At 45.2% G+C, this 24,474-nt stretch overlaps 1 protein-coding gene across 31 annotated transcripts in view; it reads left to right on the top strand.

Moving 5' to 3' along the window:
* CELF4 (CUGBP Elav-like family member 4) overlaps positions 1-17,095 on the top strand; it is an 847,078-nt gene extending 829,983 nt beyond the window's left edge. For all 31 annotated transcript variants that reach the window (XM_077818124.1, XM_077818110.1, XM_077818096.1 and 28 more), the window contains one exon: positions 16,968-17,095. In XM_077818124.1, the coding sequence (XP_077674250.1) occupies positions 16,968-17,095 (128 nt within the window). The remainder of the gene's footprint in view (positions 1-16,967) is intronic.
* Positions 17,096-24,474: the final 7,379 nt, after the last annotated feature.

The raw sequence follows: 24,474 nt of genomic DNA, 5'->3' as shown, positions 1-24,474 counted from the left end.
GGGGAACCTTTTGTAGTGATAATCAAGGTGGGCCATTTCCAGCAGTTGACAAGAATGTCTGAGGAACAGTGAGGGGAGGGGAATAAACATGGGGGAAATAGTTTTACTTTGTGTAATGACCCATCCACTCCCAGTCTTTATTCAAGCCTAAGTTAATTGTATCCAGTTTGCAAATTAATTCCAATTCAACAGTCTCTCATTGGAGTCTGTTTTTGAAGTTTTTTTTGTTGAAGAATTGGAACTTTTAGGTCTGTAATCAAGTGACCAAAGAGACTGAAGTGTTCTCCGACTGGTTTTTGAATGTTATAATTCTTGATGTCTGATTTGTGTCCATTTATTCTTTTACATAGAGACTGTCCAGTTTGACCAATGTACACGGCAGAGGGGCATTGCTGGCACATGATGGCATATATCACATTGGTACGAAAGCCTATGCTCAAATTTATTAGTCTCTAAGGTGCCGCAAGTACTCCTTTTTTTTTTGCGAATACAGACTAACATAGCTGCTACTCTGAAACCTGACTGGATAGAGTAGCAGCAGGACCATGAAAGGTCAGTGCGGGCAGGCTGAGCCCAGGGGATTGAGCCCAGGACTTGTCCAGACCAGGTGAGTGTACTGAGGTAGACCTTGCTGGTCTGGTTACAGACTGAGCCCAGAGAGGGCTGCTGAAAAGGACTCCAGCTGAGGGTACCAAGATGGGTCCCAGCTGGGTGGTTGAAGAAGGCCATTTTGGGGCTTTGATAAGAACTTGGGACTGTGTACCCTGGAGGGGAGGACAGTGTATACAGCTCGGCCAGAGTGCTGAGTTGTTGAAGACCTGCCAAGAGAGCCATTGACCGGGGGCGCTCCACTGAAAGAACTAAATCCAGAAGCAGGCTCACACCCAGCCAACCAAATGGGGCTCTCCTGTGAAAAAGCTGTGATTGCAGGCATATTGGCCAGAGAAAGGGGGTGCTAGGGAGAGGTGGGTGGCAACCCTGTTGCAACACCCACTTGGTTCATCAGCAGGGTTGGAACTTTAGATCCTCCACATAAATCTCTGCAGATTTTCACAGGGACAACACAAGCACCTCCCTGACACCAAAACCCCCCTCCCAACAAATGTCAAGTCCCTGCTCCAAATTATGGGGGCGCTAGAGATTCTTAAAGAAATGGCTGATATATATATTTTTTTAAACTTGCAAAACAAAGTATTTTGCTCCAGCCTTGTTCTCAGAACATGAATGTCTTAGTGGAAGGCTGTTACCTCACAATTGTGACCAATGGCTATAGCTTTGGGTTAAAGGCATTATTGCCTGCTGGCCAGTATTTCTCCATATACAGTTAGCGCTAGATCCTCAACTGGTGTAAATTGGCCTAGCACTACTGAAGACATTAAAACTATACTGTCTTGCATCAGCTGAGGATCAGCCCTTAAACCTTAGCCCAGGTGTGTTTATCATTACAAAAAGAGAGAAGAAAGAGGACCCTGTTTCTATCACCTGCTCCCCAGCCAATAGCTGCTACAACTGACTAGCGCTGGGGCAATAGGACTAATTTAGGTTTTGGTCAAGTAATCCTGATTTAACTAATCAGATCATGTATGGGTGCATTTACATAGGTGATGATGATTAGTCATGTTGTGGATGAAGTTCCCTAGAACCCCATATACCATTCTGCCACCCAGAGAGCATTAGGGGACTTCTGGTGCCTCTTATGGAATCCCCCCTACAAGCTCATCTCCATCCGTCCCCTTGGATCAGAATCTCTACGCTATACTATCAATAGAAACAGTACATTCTTCAGGTTCTGAGTCTCATCCTTTTGAGAAAGGGAGCATCCTATACATCTCTTTGCCCAGTAGAGTTTCCGCTGTCCTTGGGTCTGGGTGTAAGAACATTTGTTTAAAAGGCCCAACACACGAGCACATTCCCAGTCTGTCACCGATGGCCTAACCCAAAGCTCACTGCAATGGATAGATGCCCATTGACTGCAATGGGCTTTTGGGCAGGTCCTGGGAGCATGCACACAGCTGGTACTCAGGCATTATCACACAGGAGATATTGTGGACAGCACATGATTGTCTGATCCATGTATGTGTATCCGCAGCTATATTATGACGTAAGAGAAGTTAAGCTTCAGTTGATGTTTACTATGGAAGAAGTAGACAGATCATCTTTCTGTCCATTGCAGCTCTTTGAGAGCACAGGGGGTGTCAATCAGCACTAAAAGGATGAATCTAACTACAGCAGGTTGGATCAGGGAGCAGTGTGGATTATTTGGTGACTTTTCCATTTGGGGTTCTATTTGTTCCCCTCTTCCCATTGGTACTAAATTATGTTCAGTGCCAATAGAGAACCTCTTGATCCCAAAACCAAGATCATTTTTAATTTTTTAATGGTTCATTGCATGTTACAGGGATTTTTTTTCTCATCAATTACACTATCATTAATTGCTGTGCTTCACACAGTGACCTACATGTAGAATTATTTATTGGGCTGGAAAGTTTCACTGAAAGCTATTAATCAATATTTCTAGCTTCTGAGCAGAAACTTTTAGACTACCCCCCACAAGCAGCTTTAAGTCTTTTAATCCATTTATTAAGAGATGCCCCAACCTGGTAGTAATGAAGCACAAAGCAGTAGCATAACAATGGGGATCTTTAAGATAGCCAGTGATCAGCATCTAGTGTAGCAGTATGACAAGAATTTGGGTTTATTTTTCACTGGCTTTTTAATGCCCACAAACCATTTTAGAGTCTCTCTGGAGCATTAAGGAGCCAGTGAAAATTAGACACCGTTTTTTAACCTAGGTCTTACTGCATCCTTCATGTTCATGTTTTCTTGCTATTGTTTGTTTATTTTATTTATTAATCAAGAAGCAATGCCCCACCCCATGGTATCTTATTGTACTTTTGATGCATCATTACTGTGATTTTGTGCATTGGGCCCAGGACTGGCCATTGGTAGAGACAATATAGATGGCCTGTTGATCAGTTTGGACATGGAAATGATGATCTTATTTAGACTCTTCTCCAATTACCCAGAAATCCAGTAGTACTGGTGAGAAACTAACAGTGGCATAGATGAAGCTAGGAGTTTGATCAGGTGGATGAAGACAGATGGTGGGAGTTACACCAGCTATTGGCATCTTGATATTACGCTACTCCTACAAAGCAAACTCAGCCATGGATTCAGCAAAGCCCTTATGCACAGCCTTAATTTTAAGCATGTGCTTACATCCCATTCACATTAAAGTTAGCCTTGTGTTTAAATCCACCCTTATTCAGCAAAGCATTCTGGCACATGTTGAGCTGCAGTTTGTTGAATCACAGCTTCAAGCGCTAGCCACAGCTCATGAAAAGACCCGCAGAAGACCCATGCTTTCAGATGGCAAGTCAAACTCCCTCTGTTGATCTTAGTACAGACTGATATGAGTAGAGACTCGGACCTCCACAGAAACGACCAACCTCCTCTCTTGTGAGTATTCCTGATTGGTGAATTTTCTCAGAGAAGGGCACAGACATCAGCTATCTTGGGCATGTTGAACCATGTGATGCTCCATGTTCAATGCAAACATGCATATTAGTCAGGGATAGGGGGAACATTGGCAATCTGAACACCACAGCTAGTATGAGACCTCTTTGTTATAATCATCCATATCAGATTTCTATCTTCTGTTTCTTATTATATTGGAGATGATCCTGACCAAGAATCCTGTATCCAAACTTCACAGCTGAGGGCTTGCTCCGTAATCTGAACATGCCCAAATTTAGTGAAAGTTCAGGTTCTGATCCAATGTTGAATCCAAACCTCAAAACTTGTACATGAGTATGGTCTTCTCCTACTTGCCAAGGTGTCAGTTCCAACATAGCAGAGTTTGTCCTGAAAGAGAAGCATAAGATGCTGTAGGAGGGAAAATTCCTCCTCGCTTGTACCATCAAAATTCAGGTCATCTGCCACAAGCAGAGGTCTCTAACTTCTTCCTAACAGTACCACCTCTTAGAGAGTATCTGGTGAACATCTACCCTGCACAGACCACTTCCCCTCCTTTTTGTGATCACACTGTGTCCATGTGGCAACCAGAGCACTTGCAGATATGGGAAAGTGACATTAGGAAGATTGGCAGAGTCCTGTGACACCTTATAGACAGACGTATGGGAGCATTAGCTTTCGTGGGTGAATACCACAAAATGTACATGTATCCGAAGAAGTGGGTATTCACCCACGAAAGCTTATGCTCCAATATGTCTGTTAGTCTATAAGGTGCCACAGGACTCTTTGCCGCTTTTACAGATCCAGACTAACACGCCTACCCCTCTGATACTTGACACCGATTAGGAAGATGTTCATGCAATTTTAGCTGCCCCTTTGTGCACTAAGAATTTTGATTAACTTTCTTCAAAAGGTCAAACTGTCTATTTTTATTCTTCATTCAGTCTCCCCTTCCTATCTGTCTCAGCTGAAACAAGCTGAAGAGCCATTTTCATGTGACCAGCCAGCTTCCACAGTGGTCCCCAGCCCACAATTTAGGACCTTCTGTTCTGAGGCTCTGACATCAGTTGTCAGTGACACCATGAATACTACACCAACTTATGCCAAATCAATAGGCAAGAACTATTATGCTAGATATCTCCGTGACCATGTGCTGTATCTGAATGAATGATGGACAGGCAGATGGATTGAGTCTAAGGGCAAAATGGACCATTTTGATCATCGAGTCTGACAAAAGAACTCAATAGGCCAAAAAGCTCAATATTTTCTATATCTGGCCCATAACCTTTCTTTGAGCCATAGCATGCCTTTTAAAAAGACAGACTTCAAGTGATGGAGATGACACCACATCCTGAGATAAGTTGTTCCAATGGATAATTACCCTCATGGTTATGAAATTGTTCCTCACGTGTAGTCCAAATTTGTCTAACTTCGGCTTCCAACCATTGGAGTCGGCTTCCACTATTAGAAATCTCTTCCCCATGTAGGTGCTTGTGGACTGTGGTCAAGTCTCACTTAACCTTTCCTTGGATAAACTAAATAGATTGTGCTTCTTAAGTCCTTTTCAGAGTCACTGCTTTCCTGGATACAGTCCCTTACTTTATAAGTGTGACCGACGCTCTTTGTTCCTAGATGTATGGCCTATGTATGTATGGCTGTGTTCAAATGCATATTGTTCAAATGGCACATACCTTACCAAGCGATCCAGGTTGGCCTTTATAGCTCACCTGTCCCCATCATTATTTACCACTCCACCAATTTTTCTGTCAGCTGCAAATTTTACCAGCATTGATTTTATATTTTTTTTCCAGATCATTGATAAAGGTATTGAATAGCATTGGGCCTAGAATAGATCCTTTAAGGACTCTACTAAAAACACCCTTATTGGATGGCAATTCCTCATTTGCAATTACTTTTTGTGATCTCTTGGTTAACTGGGTTTTAATAAAAAGAATATAAGAATGGCCATACTGGGTCAGAGCAAGTATCCATCTAGCTCAGTATCCTGTCTTTGAGCAGTGGCTGGTGCCAGATGCTTCAGAGGGAAGAACAGAACATCGTATTTATTGAGTGAGCCATCCCCTGTCGTCCAGTCCCAGCTTCTGGCAGTCAGAGGTTTAAGGACACCCAGAGCATGGGTTTTGTCCCTGACCATCTTAGCCAATAGCTATTGATGGACCTATCCTCCATGAACTTATCTAGTTCTTTTGTTAAGCCTTTTTACACTTTTGGCCTTCACAACATCCCATGGCAATGAGTTCCGCAGGTTGACTAGGTGTTGTGTAAGGAAGTACTTACTTATGTTTGTTTTTAAATCTACTGCCTGTTTAATTTAATTGGGTGACTCCTGGTTCTTGTGTTATGTGAAGGGGTAAATAATGCTTCTCTAGTCACTTTCTCCACACCATTTGTGATCATATGCCTTGTTAGCATATAGGCTTGGTTGTCAGCCTGCGATAGAATTTTGGGTTTGATAATTTTTTGATAATTTGGGTTTGATAATTTTTTGATAATTGTATATCTTATACTAATATGTGTGAATAACAATGAACAAAGACACCATGTGTTGCATTTCCCACAACCAGATGGGGTTTTTCATACAATGGGAAGAGATAAGGGATAGCGCAGTTACAGTGTTACTGAGCATGATGGGAGTGTAATATATGAACATACACTTGACAACTGCCTCAACTCCTTATCTCAAGGTAAGGTCAGGCAACCAGTTGGGAGGGCCAAGGGGGGATTTGAGGCAGGAGGTAAAACACTAAAAGACCAGAGAAACTCCTTACCCCTCCTATGGGGTACAAAAGAGGTGGGATGAAGACCCCCAACTCTCGACCCTCCAGAACAGAACCTGACCATAAGTTATAAGGGGTGTGACTGGGGCGTGCATTGCAGGTCTATTTGGGCCTGTTAAGGAGGAGGAGTGGGAAGGGGAATGATAATGGTAATGGACAAATGGGGGACTGGGAATAGGGGAATGAGGAACAGGGACACAGGCAAGGCTCTGCAGCATCAGAGCTGGGAACAGAACACTGGCAAGAGGGAGCTCCATTGGGGTGCGGAGCTAGGGGGTTCTGTTGGCATGTAGAACTGTAGTTGGGGGAGGGGAAGGGGAAAACTCTATCGGCGTATAGAGATAAGCCCGACTGGTGTAAAGGGCTTCGGAATATTGCCTGGAACAAATCCCCAATAAACATCGCATTGCCTGCACTTCGGACTTCTGGTCTTTTGCTCTCTGTCTGCGTGTCAAGAACCAGGGGAGCGGGTGAAGGGAAAGCCCTTTAACATGCCCCGTTAGTTGCCTCTTTAATATAGGCTGCATTGACTTTCTATAGTGCTATTTTTTTATCAGAATGTCATGCGGGACTTATGCCTTACAGAAGTCTACATGTATTATGTCACTACAGTTACCTTTATCAACCAGACTTGTGATCTCATGACAAAAGAATCGAGTTTTTTTTTTTACAAGACCCCTATTTTCCATAAAACTGTGTTGAATGGCATTAATTATGCTGCTATCTTTTCATTCTTTACTGACTGCATTCAATATCAGCCTTTCCATGATATTGCCCCACATCGGTGTCCAACTAACCAGCCTATAGTTTCCTACATCATCCTGTTATACTTTTTAAAGCTTGGCACAACAGTAGCTTTTTCTCAGGCCTCAGTGTACCCAGATTTGTTAAAAATCAAAGTTAATGGTTCAGAGAACTCCTTGGCCACTTCTCTTAATACTCTTGGATGCAAGTTATCTGGTCCTGCAGATTTATACATATTTAACTTTAATCATTGCTGTACATCCTCCCTAGTAACTGATGGAATAGTTTTTTTATTGTCACTTTAAGATATAAATACATCATCCTGCTTCTTTCCAAATGCAGAGCAGAAATATTTTTTATCTATATATCTATTGCACCAAGAGATGGTAAAAGACCAGCACAAGGTTAAATATTCCAAAAGTCATCCAACTCCATTAGACACTGGAAAATAGCCGAAATGATGTCCTTGGTCTTCAGACATACTCCATTACTGAGGATTTCAGTAGCTATAAATCACATTACAGTACAATACCTTCAAATACGCATGTACATTATAGAGCTACTTTCATACAAACTGTATCCTGAAATTCTTTACAGTGCTAAAAAATTGCACGACAGCAACTAGTGCATGGTTTAAGGAACATGGCCAGGTAAAGACCTTGCAGAATAATTAAATGAAAACCTCCATTTATCGACAGGACTAATAAACGAGGGCAGAGAGAAATTGAGAGGCATCAGCACGGGTGTAAATAGAAGAGATGAGAAATGAAAGGAGCTGAGGTAATAAGGAGGTGGAGGGGACAGGCTGCAGAGGAGCAGGCTCCGACACTGAGACGAGAAGCTGTTTTGAAGCAGACTGTTTCCACCCCCACAGAAAAGTCTTCCCACTTCGGTGCCTCACAATTTGGTGGCTTTAGCAATCAAAGTAAGGCACGTTCTGAGACAGACCAAGGGCAAAGCGATGCACTTTTTCCCCAGTAGGTGGGCCAGCAGCCAGACAATTGCATGTTATTATTCTTCATTATTATTTACTTTTTGTAAAGAGCTGTCAGCACGTTAGGAGCCGTATATCTTCACTCAGGGCACATTGTCCCCTAAGCAGGGTTTTCTGATGGAGGGCAAGGGGAGCTCCCTGAGTTTGTACTGCAGGGAGAGCCCATCTAATGATTCTATGGGCAGGCAAGGATTGATGTGCTCTGCCTCTGGGGAATGGGAAGGGCTTATCCCCCTAAACCAATGGCTCTCCTGAAATCCAGGTGAACTTGCAGAGATGCAACAGACGGCCAGTGATGGAAGAATGGTTCAGTGGTTGGAGTGTTATCCTGGTTCATTTCCCTGCTTTGCCACAGACTTCCTGTGTGACCTTGGGCAAGTCACTTAGTTACTCTCTGTACCCTCAGTTCCTCATGCGTAAAATGAGGATAAACGCACTTTCCTCCTTCACTGGGTGCTGTGGATAATACAATGACAATCGTGAGGTTCTCAGATACTAGAGTAATGGGGGCCATATAAGGACTTAAGATAGGTAGGGTAATACATCTGCCCTGCTACCTGTGCCAGCCCCTAGAGTGCAGGAGATCTGCTTCTCTGGGTCGTCCCTTGGATGAGCGCTTCGCTGAGTGGTGGGGAGCTGGCTCCAGTTAATGCTGGCATGGTCAGCATGACATTGGTCATTGTGTCTTTAAAAGTGAGTGCCTAATTTTCATGTGCAGTTACCACCACAGCGTGGACAAATCTGGCAGTTGCCCATGTAAATGGGCAGTTATGTGTCCAAGAGGCCACTTGTGTGTGCAATATACACAAATCATGCATTCAGTGATGTTAACTGCATGTGCAAATGAAGCACCCAATTGCATGCACATTTTTTGCCTGCAGTTTTAAAAGTCATTATGCAGCTAGCTCAATCCACCCTCCTCCTGGGTCAGGGGAAAGTACACCATAACCAGTAGCCACGTACTGACCTTAACCCTCCCTAATTTTTCACATCTAGTTTCCTTGAACCCTAACCTGTTATTTTCTCAGGAGCAAATCTAGACACATGGAATGGCAGCCTATAGCTATCTTTCCTTATTATTCTTAATTAATTATCAATAAATAACAGTCAGCCATACCTTTTGGATGGTACGCGATCACTGTTCCCTCTAAGCTGTGCGCAAGTGTGTGCCCACACAGATCCTAAACCCCACGCACACGCGGAACACCACGTGCACAACAATTTGCACAGCACAACAATTTGCACAGGAGACATTTTTTGAGCACACGACCTGTCAAAAATTAGAGGGAACATTGCCCATGATAGACCCTAAATAAATACACTGGCCTAATTTTTCAAAAGCGACGAGCGATTTTCATTGCCTCATTTTGGTGCATGCCCAGCTTCAGACGTGAAAAAATGGCCTGATTTTCAATGGCTCAGCATCTTTCTGAAAATCAGGTGTCTTAAGTTGAGCACCCAAAATCACTCGCCACTTCTGAAAACTTGGGCCACTGTAAAGAGGTTACAGTCTGAACAGATGTAGAATGTGAAAGCAACAAATGAAAGGGAGAAAGGAAGGGAGAAGCAAAACAGAACAACTGCAAAAAATCACAACAATAAATTATGGGACTATCGGGTGTTTTTTCTAAACAAAAGTACTTGTCTGGACTGTGGGCGTCATTCTGTGCTGATGAAATATACAACAGTTGGACCTCATGATTGCGCTGTGTGAGCTGATGCTGCAAGGTTTCTGAGTGTGGGTTTCCTGTGAGTGTTCCATTAGAAGGACACTAGATCTGCATCTGCTCTGTGGCAGAGAGAGTGGCCGTTTGGTCATCTGGGATTCATGTAGAACCCTATTTGAACAGTCCTCGCTCTGTGCTTGTAGTCATCCAGATGGTGCCGTTGATTTAGCGCTGACGGAAGCAATTTAGCATGGGACCCTCCAACAAACTATTGTATTTTGTGGACTGCATGCAGTTACTCAATCATTTTCTATTGACCGACAGAGGAGCTGTGAGAAGATTGGCTATGGGATGCATGGTCAGGAGAGCTGGGTTGTGTTCCTGGTTCTGTCGCTGGCCTGCTGTATGCTGTTGAGCAAGTCACGTTGCCAGTGTGTGCCTCAGTTTCACCTTTAGTCTGTCTTGTCTATTTAGACTGTAAGCCCTTTGGGGAAGGGGACTGTTTCTTATGATGGGTATGTACAGCATCCAGCAGAGTGAGGCGCTGGTCTCAGTTGGGGTATCTAGGTGCTACTGTGATAAATAACAAAAACTGGAAATTCAGCCTCCCTATCCAGTCCCAAACTTTCCTCAACTACCAGAGTTGCTTCCCACTTCCATTGAGGCTGCTACCTCCTCACCTGTGAATCGAACATATTAGGGATACGGAAAGGGAACAAAAGAGGACGAAGGATTCCAGTTCCCATGTACTTCTGACAACCACCTGCAATAAGTTATCAACCATTGTTTTCTGGAGTGGCTGTCAGAAAAGTGTGTGTGATGAATTATCTATATATTGGGCATTACTTCAAGCCAAATAGCTTTTGGCTTTAGCTGGACTCAGCCAGTTCAAGTTAGCCACTGATGTCACATGGGAAAAGTCAGAACATATTCAACCGGGGCCTGGAGTGAAGAGAAATGCCACCAAGATCAGTCTGAAGCTGTGGGCTACCCCATGATGACCCAGGGACACTACTTGGGGAAAAAAAGAACATGAAGCTGGAGAATAGGAGAGTTACATTTTTTTTCCACGCACAAAGTGCAGCCATGTGCTTTCAGTCTAAAACCACTTTGATTTGAGGCTAAAGGCTGTTGTCTCTGTTTCTGTACACAAGGAGAGTTCTCAAAAATGCTTGGTTGTGATACATGGAAAACAAAGGGACGTAAATTGAATTGGGGTCACTATTTTTTTTATAGTGACTCATTCATGGTTTGGTTTTTAAAGCACTTTTAACCATGACATAAAGAATTTCTTAGGCACAGGATGTTCTTCTGACAGAGAACAGCTAAGGGCTGCTGCTTTCCAGCCCCCATCCCAACAGTTCATTGTGACTAAGCTTTCCTCCACAGGCCATCCCAGCACCAAGAAGTTGAGGACAACAGAATATTCCCCGGGCTGCTCAGGCTTGGATTAGATTCTCAGCAGTGCCCAGCTCGATGGTAGTATGTATGTGCAGAACTTGCGTCTTCTGATGGAAGATGCTTCCAGTGCCAGAAGGAAAAAAGGACAAACGCTGGTTATTGGCTCATCAGTATGTCAAACCCAGGAATAACAGTAAATGAAGATGGAAAAGGCCTGCTAAGAAATCCAGTCCATTCCTCAGCCAGTGTAGCATGGGCCCTTGCAGTATGTTTCCTTCACAACTTCGGTTCTCATTTTAGCTTCCTGTTTCTCTTTGTTGGAAATATTAAGCCAACACAATCATGCTCCCGGAATCACTTGAGTTCCTGTCTACAAAGTGTGGGAAAATGAAGGTCTTAAGGGAGTGCCCATCCCTGGAGCAATATGCTTACAAAGAACTGCAGAAACCTCCCGGCAGTTAGCCACACTGAAGGAATCAGCTCTGCTGAGAGAGTGGATATGTTCTGTATCTTTCTTTCCCACTCATTAATTCGCTCATTGAAGCAAATTTAGTGTAGGTGACAAGAGTGCCAAGTCCAGGAGACCTGAAGTCCTTTCTTAGCCACACAACAGACACAACCTGAGCAATGACAAGTGCAAGCGTTCCTCTCTCCCTCCCCCCAAATGTCACCCTAACAATGTTATAACTATGTCCTAGAAGGTTCGTCTGTAGGCATGAGTTCGGTCACTCTCCATATCCATTCCATCCTCAGCTTCTCTGCTGAGATCTCTAGGAATGGGGCTGGTTTGGGTTCGGGCCTGTCTCTAATAGCAACTGAGCGATGTCTCATTGTTTGCACGGCTACATACATGCTGGACTTGATCCTGCCCTGTGCAGTCACCAAGCCGGGTGCTGAGCAGAAAGCCCAGAGGATCACATGCTGAAGAGAGCCTGCTGCAATGGACACCATGGTATTCCAGCCTAGTAGAAGGAGTGAAACCTAAGAGTGGCTGTGGGTAGGCAAGAGGCTCACTTGCATGTTGATAATTGTGCCTGAGGCTGTATCTCCTCACACCACCCGTTCTCCTTGCACCCTGCCACTAAGGGAGTGGGCACACAAGACTTTGAGACTTGCCATACAACCACTGAGGACTGGGCTGAATGCTTAGCCTAACTCATGCCCACACATGGCCACCATTTACTCTGGTGCTTATTAGCACCTCGCAAGGACCTGCAGGATCAAGGCTGAAGTGTTTTGGGGTGCAAAGCAGCGTTCAAGTACACCTCTGAAGTAGACATGTGATCTGCTCTTCCCCATTCTCCCCACTCCCCATCTGGGGTGGTTTAAATGGAAGAGCAGTCAGGGAGCAACCTTCTTAGTGCCCCACAGTGTTGCAACCAGGTCCAGCTCCAGGCACCAGTGAAGGAAGCAGGCGCCTGGGGCGGCCAATAGAAAGGGGTGGCACTCCGTCCGTCATCACGGCGAGCCCTGCAGTCCCTCTCTTCCTCTTCGGCTGCACTTCGGCGGCAGCTCAAGCTGGCTTGGTTTTGGGGTTTTTTCCCTTCGCCGCTTGGGGTGGCAAAAAAGCTGGAGCCCGCCCTGGACACAACCCATCCAAGACTCTTTCTGTGGTGGGAAAGGCATGCTGTGCTCTGAGAGCCCCTAAAAGTCCCACTTTTCTGCAGCCTGAAGCAACAGCCAGGGAAAGAAATGGGGGATGGGGAAAATCCAGCTCTCCATTATTCTGTCCTTGTTGCTGCCCGCTGGTCATGTCACAGTCAGGGAGGGAGAGGTGGGTCAGGAGAAGCCATGGACTCTGTAGCTGACAACTTTTTGGAAGTGCAGTGCAGAACAGGGAGGCATGGATCAGCGTTCACATCACACTCCCCATCCGTACCCAGCCCTGGTCGGGGAAGCTACTGATTCAACCAGCGGACCAAATTCGGAGATGAATCCTGGTCACGTACCACTTGAGGCACGTTGCACATACGCTAAGAAGTGCAGAACAAGGGAGATTCAACGCTCTGAGCTGCAGTCCTAGCAAATTTCTTGATCCTTTACTACCTTGGTAAATCATTTATTAGATCGGCCGTTTTACATAAATTTCTGAAAAAAACATAAAATAGATTTATCACAAAACCGTGTCCTCCTACCAACCATCTACAGACTGGTACATATCTTTCTCAGTTTATTAATTAACTGATGCACAGAAACTGCTTTAAGCTTTTTAACCTCTCCCTCTCTTTCTTTGTCCTTCAAGAGTGGGGACCACAATGCAGGAGAGATGTTAAAAAGTAGGGGGTGTTAACCAGAATGGGTGGTGCATTAAAGTAGTGCTTTAAAGTCAATAGCAGCAGACCCCAGAATTAAAGACATTCAGTAAAATGTTTAAGGCGTATTTTTTGTGCCAAATTCCCCTCTTAGTGTTGGCAGTTTAAAACTGGAGTAGATCTGCTGAAGTTGGTGGAGTTACTCTGGATTCACCCTTGAATAATAGAGAGCAAAATGTTGCTCATTGTCATTATCCTACTTGCAAAATTTCTTCAGAAGAAGAATGGCATGAGGTGGCAGTTATCTAATCCACTAGCAGGCATCTGACCTGAAAAGTCACTGTTGTCTATCAATCCATCGCCCAGCACTGTGGCATCTCAGCTTTCAAGTTGAACCAGAGCATCTCTGCTATTTGGAGTCCAGGTAGCTGCCTTACCAGCCTGCAAAGCATCCCCCAGAAATAATACACTCAGCTCTATACAACCTGTAACAGAACCTCCCAAGCACATCAGGCCACTCGCGGCCAAAACGATCACCTTTAGATGGGAGACATTGGCTCTCTGCTCCTGGGAAATGCCACACCAGCTTCTGGCTAGCAGAGCATTTTTCATGCCATGCACTGAAGTACCAGTGGAAAATTGTGACATTTGATGAAAGAAGTCTGAAAAAAGGACATTCTAAAGAACCCTTTAGCCTGGCCCAGGGTACATACCTAATACCAAAGAACATCCAGGTACCTCTCCCTGCTTTTTTTCCCTATGCCATCTGTGCAACATGGTTGGTGACCACCTTTTCTATCATCTTCGCAAGTGCCACCCCTTAGTATTCCATGTGGTGTTACACAGAACGGTCACCCTCAGAAGTCTACTGTAAAAGCTATGGCTTAGTAGCACCATTATAAGGCTTTGAGCTTGTTCAGACAAGAGAAACTGTCAGTGGACTAACTACATCATTGTCGTTACCCCAGTGTAAAGGCCTGGGTGTAGCATAGATGTACTGCTGCAAAACAAATCCTACTAAATCCCACTGCCTCTGTAGAAAAGCAGCACAATAGAGCATGTGGCTGAGACGCAGCTGGAGTTTCTTGTCTGTGAGAGTTTGACTAAGTTCCCACCTCGGGCACCGCCTTCAGGAGTGCCCGACCCAGAAATCCATTAATTAGCACTGCTGTAACATCAGGATGTAGATCCTAGACAGATGGGTCCTGGGCTATGGAAACGGTGGGCACAATGTATTTTGCAAGGGAGACAGCTGAGAGGGTGGAACCCCACATTCAGAGGTAGTTCAATACATGACTGTTGGTAGTTACCCAGCTGAAACCAGCCCAACTCGGCATGAGGCGTGTTCTTCTCATGTCTGGAATAAGAGCACTGAGAGCCTAGAAGAGAGTTGGGGGGGGAAACAGCTCTCATTAAGAGCTGCATTCAAAGACAAGGGCCAGGTGACTAGCAATTTCAACTTAGTGATCTAGGGAAATACACCCACTGCAGCTCCCAGGGCCTGCTCGTGCTCCACTGAAGTCCATGGGAGCTTTGCTAGCTCCTTCATTCGCAGTAGGATCAGGGCCCTATTGAGTGACAAGTCAGTCAACCAATCACACACAACCTAGAATCCTCACATTATCAGACCTCTTCTTGGCTGATTCATGATCCCAGGGGCAGGATAATTGTTATGTAACAACATCCAAGAACTGATTGACTCTTTCATGAGTTTCCTCTACCATTGCGCTCCAGCTTTCTGTCAAGAAATGAGGGGCAAGCAAATGTCAAGCATGAGGGGCAAGCAAAGGTCTTTGCTCCCATCTTCACCACTGCAATACCAGAACCTCCTCATCTGTGTTGTGCTCTAAGGGCAACTCCACAAAGAACTGATTACTGACTTTGGTGCTGGGGAAGGGAGCACAAGTTAGTTTCATGTGCTGACCCATCACTGCCACTTGAAGATGTGACTGCCACGCTCACGTAGGATATCATCTCACCTTGATGTAACCCTTAATTTCATTCGTTTCACAGCCTCTCACAGAGCTGCATTAACAGCCAAAGGCAGAGAGTGTGGGTTTAAGACTGGTTTGTGTGTGTGTCTGTGTGTGATTTGTGAAAGAAATCAGTCCTGTAGCATGTGAGACTTGCTGATAGCCAAGGATTAGCTCAGAGATGAGACACTGATGAGGACTCTGAGCATATGGAGGGGCAGGGCTGCAAACCACGTTCCATTCCATTGTCAGGGGCAGGCATGTATCTGTCAGCAAGGGCTCATCCTTAGCTTTTGGGGGTTCTAAAACTGCCTCTTTGCCTCACCCTGTTTATCAGCAGACCCTGGATGGTTTGTGCTGCCAGAGCCCTGTGTAGGGGGATGACCAGCACAGGCTGTTACACAGTATCCATGCACAGACCCAAGGGAGGTGGACAACACATGAGGATGCTCATGGCTGGAGCATGAGGGGCATTTCTGGCATGTTGTGGTTGCCTCATGCTTCGCCAGACACCAATTACCAGCTAACTGCGCACCCGGAAGGGAGGGCAGAACTCCCAGCAGTCTTCAGAAGCACAGGTTTCTATTGCTGGATCTAAAGTAGGACCCCAAGTAGTAGCTAATCCCATTAGCATCCGTGTCATTATAATGGCCTCCAGCCATTGGGAGGCGAGGCCACAATGACAAGCTCCGCTCTCCCCCATTACAAAATAATAAATAAGACTCCGTTCCAAGTATGTAAACTAGACTGGCTACTCCAGCACACCGTGGACTTGGTCTAGCTGCATCTCTGCTCAGCCTCTGTCCCAACATGCTGGGAACTGACCTGCCCTCGCTCGTCTGGTCCCAAAGTGGTCCCCTTAGCCCCTTATAATTACCCCATTCACATGTCCAGTCACTGAGGGTGATTCCCATCACAGCGAGCTCTACATGCCTACTTGCAAAGCGCAGTGCTGTCTAGATGCCATGCAGAGTAACCCGAGCTACTCATGTAACCCCCATTAGGGAAGTGTGGGTGTTTGCCTCCCTCAAAGGTGTGAATAAGAGTCCTCTACAGCTATCAGTTAACAGAGCTGCTCCTTCACTTCAAGTGATAACTGTTCAAGCTTTCAGTGCTGATGGTCTAGGGTTTGAGCCAGCTCAGGTTGGCATGGGAAAGTCATTGGGTTCTCCCATATTTACTTTGCCATTATAAGCAAGTAGTTATGGCTATATCAAGTTCCCTCATTCATAGATGCAGCAGAGAGAGGAGAAGGTGCTGCAGAGAAGATAAGAGGGAAACATCAAGGGTGGTAGAAGCAGATTTACCCCAGCCTTGGGAGAGAGAGACACACACAGAATAAGTGCCTTGAAAATGACTCATGACAAGTGCCAACTCGCAGTTAGACATAGCCTCACAGCTGCGTGCATTAATGCTGGGGTGCAAACACTCAGGGCCCTGGACTCTGTGTGGTGTAATGTCTGGAACTGCTTTCGGATCAGAAACTGTGATCTGTAACAACCCACCCCATTGGCAACCATCTTCCCCTCACCCTCCCTCCCTCCCACCCACCTCCCCAGTCCTTTCCTCGCCCACACCCCATGTTCATTCTAAGTGGTCTTGCATGTCGTGCTGCAGCCCCCTTCAGTTCGTTAAACCCCCCGCCTTGCCTCCTGTTTTGACAGGGTTTGTGAGTTTTGACAACCCCGCCAGTGCCCAGGCTGCCATCCAGGCTATGAATGGTTTCCAGATTGGCATGAAGAGGCTGAAGGTGCAGCTGAAGAGGCCGAAGGATGCTAACCGTCCCTACTGAAGAGTTGTGGGAACCGCTGGATACACATGACTAGCACAGGTAACTGCACGGGGGAGGGGATGTCACCTGTTGTTGTACAAAATCTGTGTTGTGGACCCTAAAGAAAGATTAGTTCTGCAATTCTCTGGCTTCTATCTTTTCCACTAGGTCTCTGGCTAGAGCCACACCACCACACGCACACATGCACACAAAACAGGAACTGTTTCTGTGTGCACTTTGGTAGAAAGAGGCTAAATGTGGGACAGGCCAATGTCCTCCTCCCTGTGGCATCGTGTGACTACGATGAGTCTTCCAGACCACTAGGGAGGATAGCAGCTGTTCCGGTCACCTGCTCAGCCATAGAAAGGATTCTGAGGCTGAAGACAACCTGTAATTAAGAGGTGGGAACCAGGCTGCAGTTTAATTCCAAGCAGTTGGACCAGTCCGGCGTATATAGCAGTAGCTCCATGTTGCAAATGTTCCAAAACATTTTTCATTCTTCGTATGGTATAGTCCATGTCCAGTTTCATCTCAGCGTGACAGAGTCCTGCAAATAGGTCTCCTTGACAACTAAATAGCCCCTAATATCTTCCTTGCTGAACTAGAGAAATGGATAAAGGAATCCATGCTCATGTCCTCCCTCAGCTTCTGTTAATTCCTTACTCAGATAAAACTCCCACTGAAGCCAACAGGAGCTTTGCTGGAGTGAGGACTTGGTTAAAAACGGAATAATGACCTCAGGATTAGCCTCCTGGACAGTAAATTGTTTTCTGTTGGGAGGCAGCAAACATGGTACGCTAAGGGAATTTCTAAGCACATACAACAGTGCCAAAAATACCAGCACAACTCACTTGTTTAGGTGGAATTTAAGCCTGCCCCTGGCAGCAAAATGGAGTCTAGGCTTTGGATAAACTTTTCGAAAGATCCGAAGTGTCCCATTTTCAGAAGTCACACAGGGTATGTCTGCACTGCATTGTAAACACGGATCTACAGGACCTGGGCTTGTGGACTGTCCTCTTCCAAGCCTGCACATGGTCATCCACATTGCCTTGTAAACTTGGATTTATGACTGCTGGACCCAGGTCTCCCAGCCGTGCTAACACCTCCACACTGCCCTAAGCAGACCTTCTGGCTTGAGCTGTGTCCACCCGGGCATGGACCCAAGTCACTGCAGGACTTGGGTTCTGAAGCGCCCCCTCAGTGTGAGTTATATGACTTGGGTCCTGAGTGCTTACTGATCTGAGTCCAGCTGATTTGTATGTGGATGGATGGGGGGCTTGGATTCAAACCCAAGTCAGAACCCAGGCTTAGGTTTCATCCACACAGGGATTAAAAAAACCCGGCTGGCCTGGGTCAGCTGACTTGGACTCAAGGGGTTTGGACTGTGAGGCTAAAAATTGCTGTGTAGACATTCGGGCTTGGCCTGGAGACCACGTTCTGGGACCCTGTGAGAGTGGGGGGGTCCCGGAGTTGGGGATCCAGCCTGAGCCCAGATGTCTGTACAGCAATTTTTAGCCCCACAGTCCAATCCCCGTGAGTCCAAGTCAGCTGACCCAGGCCAGCCAGGGTTTTTTAATTCCTGTGTGGATGAAACCTAAGCCCCAGTAAGCTGTCCCGAGTCAACCATGGCCATGCTGCAGGTCTTTTATCACTGTATCGCTATACCCATCGGTGCTTAGCATTTTCAGTGAGACTTTGGCTTCTAAGACCAACATCTTCAAAGGTACTTAGGCACCTAATTCCCATTGATTTATTTCAGTGGGAGTTAGGCACCTAAAAACCTTACGTGATTTTTGAAAATGGGAAGTAGGATCCTAAGTCACTTAAGTGCTTTTGAAAATGGATACATTCTGTTCCTGCAACAGCTGTTTCTCGTCTCCAACGCAAAGTAACAGCATTACTGCACTAAGAGTGTCCTGCCAGTTAGCTACTGATAGGTGGTGCTGAGAGGTGGTGCAGAAGCAGCCAGCCTGATAGGTGGTGCAGAAGCAGCCAGCCTGGTGCTGCATTGGTAGAACTCTGGTATTTCTGATGGCTCCTGCCTAGCATGGTGGCATTGAAACATCACTGATGATAGTTCAGTTCCTATCTTCAAGGACCAGAGGCATTCCTTTCCAAAAAGGGCATGACCTGGTTCATGGTTTGGCAAGTTACAGTGTGTCAGCACATGGTAAGGTAGAAACCATTGTCCCCGATCTGGTGAATGGATATTGCTCTTCTTCCTGATGACCATCCATAACTCTACTCAGCTCCTCTCCCACTGGTCCCAAAATGTTATGCATTGGCTGGTTTCCCCAGTAATTAGGTCCTAGGAAAATATATATATGGATGAGTGGTTTATTATGGAGAAGAAGTAGCCATCCATTCCGTAGTTAAAGCTATCTGCAAGTTTCTATTAGAAGGCCAGTACCAAAGATGTACCTGAACTGCAAAGATCAGTTTTGGATTTCCAAACTTTTCCAACATTGCGGGGTTTGGGGATCTAAGATTTTGATTCAGGCCATCACAGAATTAGGGGTCAACCATCAATTGCCCAGATTTGACCTTCCCCAACTTTCCAGGCTGTTCTAGTCCCAGTTTTCCATCTTTAATTGATATGCAGACTATCACTAATAATACCCTATTCTAGTCTTCATGGCAAAACTCTGTTCCCTCAAGAATCAATGCATTGGAGGCAAGACATGAAGTGGATTAAGAAACTCCCTCTCTGTAAATGCATTAGTTGACCATGTTAATTTCACACAGGTCATTTGACTCTCTCAGGGCGATAATGGCTCAAGAAAGATGCAGTCTTAGTAATCTAGTAACTCCTTTGTATGTAATTATACAAAGATGATGGCCAAAGTATTCTTCCACCCTTTTTTAAATACATTTTCTTTTCCTTGGTTACGACAAGGCCCCTTGGAAGCTTGAAACTGAAATAGGTTTCCATATCCAAATGCTTTTTTGCTTCATCATCCTGTGCACACGCTGGCTTCTTATTGCAGGTGCTGGGGGCATGCACGCTAATTTCTTAACCCAGTACACCGGTGCGCCTAAGAGATTTTTCAGTTGCATTTAAGAGATTTAGGAGTGCAAGTTCTGAGTTTTGAAAATCTCACCCTGAATGCTGAGCAGTGCACACTGGCTTAGAATTGTAGGGTAGCTCTGAGTGCTAAAGTATACACACTTGTTCGTTGTTATAGGTGAATCATGAGCCCTGGGCTGTGCACACTGGTTTGTTATTGTAGGGTGGCTCTTAAGCACTGGGCTGCCCACACTGGTTTGTCGTGATAAGACTAATCATGAGGGCTGAGCTGCATATACTGACTTATTATAAGGGGGCTGCTCCTGGGTAGGGGAAGTGGTTTTTACTAATAAATTATACAAAAAGTAATTGTCTGATCATGAGAAACAAGGTGGAGTCAGAAATCTACTCGTCCTTCAGAGCTTATTTTCTGCCTTGGCTTCTGTGGAGCAGAAACAACAGTTCTGCTCAGAGTATTCTAATTGTTGAGTACCTTAGCCTCCCACGCAGTCCAGGTTTTAACTGGGCTTCTCTCCGGTTTTTCAGTAAAACTGAGTAAGCTGTTACCATCCAATCTACTCCACACTCTGCCTATAGCGACTGTAATTATAAGGGGGTGCGGGGGGGTATGGTGCCCAGCACAGTAGGGCCCTAATCCTGATTGGATGCCTTCTAAATAAACAAACAATCATTATTTTCTAATTGCCTCATTCCTTGTTGTAAACGTTGACAGAGCTGAGGACCAGCTCGCTTGTAGCAGGAGATGTTTGCGCCGGCAAAATTTACACTTGCAATTTTGCACCTAACAGAAAGAAAAGCAGGTGCAGATGTGAGTGACGTGCGCCTTTGTCTGCCTCATATACAGCTGTGGCTGAATTGCGGTGGGCACTGGTGGAAAGGGAGGCTGCCTTTCTGAGAATGGGACCCCTTGTGATCATTGAAGAAGTTCATCTTGGGGAGGGGTTGGAATGAAATGAAGGTGGTAGTTTGGCAAGCTAGAACGGGGAAGACATTCCCTGACCAGGCGGTGTCATGGAGATTCAGAGGCATTCAGATCCTGTTTTAGGCCCATCTCTGCTACAGAGGAAATAAGAGGTACCATCAGTTAAGCATACTCATTGGAGGCCAATCAGTACATTGCACTGTCACAGCAACAAGATTCCTAAAGACAGCTCCCATGATGGGGACCGAAAGGCAGGGAGGCAAAGGTAGATAGATACTGCCAAGTTGTGAGGTAACCAACACACTGAACTGACAGAACATTATATATTAGCCTGGGTAGCGGGTTTTTTTCAGACTCAGTTCATTAAGATACTTAATTTTACACCTAGCTGTAAGCACACAAGTCATCTTATTGGCTTCAGGGCAGTTACATGTGCTTAAAAGTAGGCATGTGCCTAAGAACCTTTCTGAACTGGCAGCTTTCCAGCAGAAACATTTGTTTTATTGGACTCCTTTACAAAATTAGGGAGGTTGCCAGCAGAAAAGTGAGCTAAATCAAGCCTGATTGGATAACACAAGGATATTTTCTTTTCCCCCTCCCCGCCCAATAAAAAAATCCTCTCCTCGCTCAAATAATTCTCATGCTGGATTCATGTTTTATCTAATCTCCCTTTTATGACCCAATTTGGTTTAGGCCACATTGATGTAAAGTCCTTTGTTTTCCTCACTAATGCGCTAAAGTTGCTGTCAAACACTTCAAAAATTTTTTGCTGGGATGGGGGAGATAAGATCACAAGCCGCCGTGAGCGAAACCCAGAAGGCTTCAGGTGGCAGGACGCTTCCAAAATGGCTGCCTTCTGTTTGCTCTGTTCTTTCTCATCCCAAAGGTTGTATCAAAAGGAAGGGTGGGAGGGGAAAGAAAGCAGAAGAAACAAAAGAGGATCGCTTGAGGCCACAATCAATATATTCTATTACAAATCTCCCCGTAGGAACGGGAGGTTGAGGTAACTTTATGTGTCTGTCAGATCGTAAATGCATGAAATAATGAAAAAATAAGGCCTGGCATTCTTAGGAGCACTGGCGTACTGTAGATTACCGCAAAGATGTCGGTGCAGATTACAGTACCTAAGGGACAAGCGTATGAGCAAGAGCATAACTCTACCTAGCCACTGCTGGCACATTGCTAATAGTGAGAGCAATAGCCGCTCCATATTATCCAGCCACGGACATGTGGACACACACTAGCCCCGCCCCCACTTCCCATTGCCCTAGCCACCATAGTAAGTTGGGAGAAACAGTAACAGTTCAACACTGCCTAGAGGCCTGAACCTCCAGTTTGCCCTCTCTCATAATTGTATCACAAATCTCACAATATTTGGTGTTAGGTAAAGCCCCAGCTCCGGGAGTCCTGCGATTATGTGAGAATCTCTGTTTTGGGGGGTGGGGATTGTTCATTTGTTTACTTGTTTGCATTTGTTGGGGGGGGGGGTTGTATTGTTTTTAAGTACATTGCAACTATGAGGGCTAGCAGAGAAAAGCTAGGAAACTTGAGCAGAGTGTACCCTAAAGGCTTAGAAACCTGAAGGCAAAGAAAAAGTACCCAAAATGTGTCATTTTAAAAAAAATCTTACGATTTTTGGGGTCTGAGTTGTGATTTTTAACCACTTGAAGATGGCAATACAGGAGACCCCAACTGAGATCAGGGCCCAGTTGTGCTAAGCTCTGTACAAATACATAGTAAGAGACCGTTCCTGCCCGTAAGAGCTTACCATCTAAATAGACAAGACAGACAAAGGGTGGTAAGAAAGGAAGTCTTGATATCCCCCATATTATACCCATCACACTACAAGGTGAACCCCTCAGACCTGCCATGTCTCATTTGTATGAACAGAGACTGTCTCACTTAATTCACAGGCAGTTTTTAAAGTACAGCATCTCCCTCTTTTCTATGGGACATTTTATATGGCACCAAGCTTTGGGTTTCTTGTAAGTCTCCCTCATTCATACAGCCCTAGTGCCGTAGTTCTGTCTGATCACTAGTGGTAATACTCATCTCTGGGTAAAGAGCTAACATACATTGGTGCATAGGACTTATGCTGGTCCTCTGCGCAGGGGTGAATTTCACCCTAACTCAGCAAAGCAGTTACCCAGAGCAGTGCAAATGGCTGGCGAACCTGCCCATTACCCCAGTGTGGCTTCATTGTGGTGATTAATCGTCAGGAAAGTGTTACTGACGGCCTTGTAGCCTCCTCTGCTGGGAATATTATTAATGCCCAAGGTGAAGAGGGGTGGATTAGAGTAGGCCAGCCAGGAGTAATGCAGTGAAACCGAGCAAAGGTAAATGTAGGTGGAGTAGCAAGAAAAAACTTACTGATGCTGATACCGTTTTGGCTATGGAGAGTCTCCAGAGGGAAGTGAAGAAAAACCCCATCAGCAAAGCATTGGTGAATGCACTGTTGGGATCATTCTGCCCTGTCTGACATATCGGGGGAAATACAGAAGGCTGGGGCGTTCAGACTTGCAAACTTGTGTTGATGTCTGCTTTGACGCTTGTGCTTAGAAATAGGCAGAAAAGGGGGATAGTCTGCAGAAAATGTCAACTTTTTGTCATGCATAATGACAGGTTTCAGAGTAACAGCCGTGTTAGTCTGTATTCGCAAAAAGTAAAGGAGTACTTGTGGCACCTTAGAGACTAACCAATTTATTTGAGCATGAGCTTTCGTGAGCCACAGCTCACTTCATCAGATGCACGGTATGCATCTGATGAAGTGAGCTGTGGCTCACGAAAGCTCATGCTCAAATAAATTGGTTAGTCTCTAAGGTGCCACAAGTACTCCTTAACTTTTTGTCAGAAAACCAACCTCCCCAAAAAATATTTCAGTGTCCAGACAAAACTGTTTGGTTTTCAGGTTTTCACTTCTTCAATGAAAAACAAACAGGTTGAGGAAAGCAGACGCTATTTGTGGAAATGTTGGTTTAGTCAAAAACCCAATTTTTCCATTGGAAAAAAGTTTTGATGGAAAATTTTTGACCAGCTCTGTTTGTGACGTCAGATGACCTCAATGTAAAAAGGTTGTTATAAAGAGGAGAGTAATAAATTGTTCTTCTTAATTACTGAGAACAGGACAAGAAGCAATGGTCTTAAATTGCAACAAGGGATATGTAGACATTAGGAAAACTTCCTAACTGTCAGGATAGTTAAGCACCAGAACAAATTACCTAGGGAGGTTGTGGAATCTCTATCATTGGAGGTTTTTAAGAGCAGGTTGGACAAACACCTATCAGGGATGGTCTAGATAATATTAAATCCTGCCTCAGTCCCGGGGACTGGCTCAGATGACCTCCCGAGTTTTCTTCCAGTCCTACGATTCTATGATTCCGTGAAACTGCAGTTTTGACTGAATTTTCATTTGTCCAATCTACCTTTAAGCGTCCCAAGTCATGAGACTTG

The sequence above is a fragment of the Eretmochelys imbricata genome, chromosome 5 (genome assembly GCF_965152235.1).
Source record: "Eretmochelys imbricata isolate rEreImb1 chromosome 5, rEreImb1.hap1, whole genome shotgun sequence".
In the NCBI taxonomy this organism is placed as follows: Eukaryota; Metazoa; Chordata; order Testudines; family Cheloniidae; genus Eretmochelys; species Eretmochelys imbricata.
Note: the sequence above shows the minus strand (reverse complement) of the source record. Positions and strands in the feature narration are given on the sequence as shown.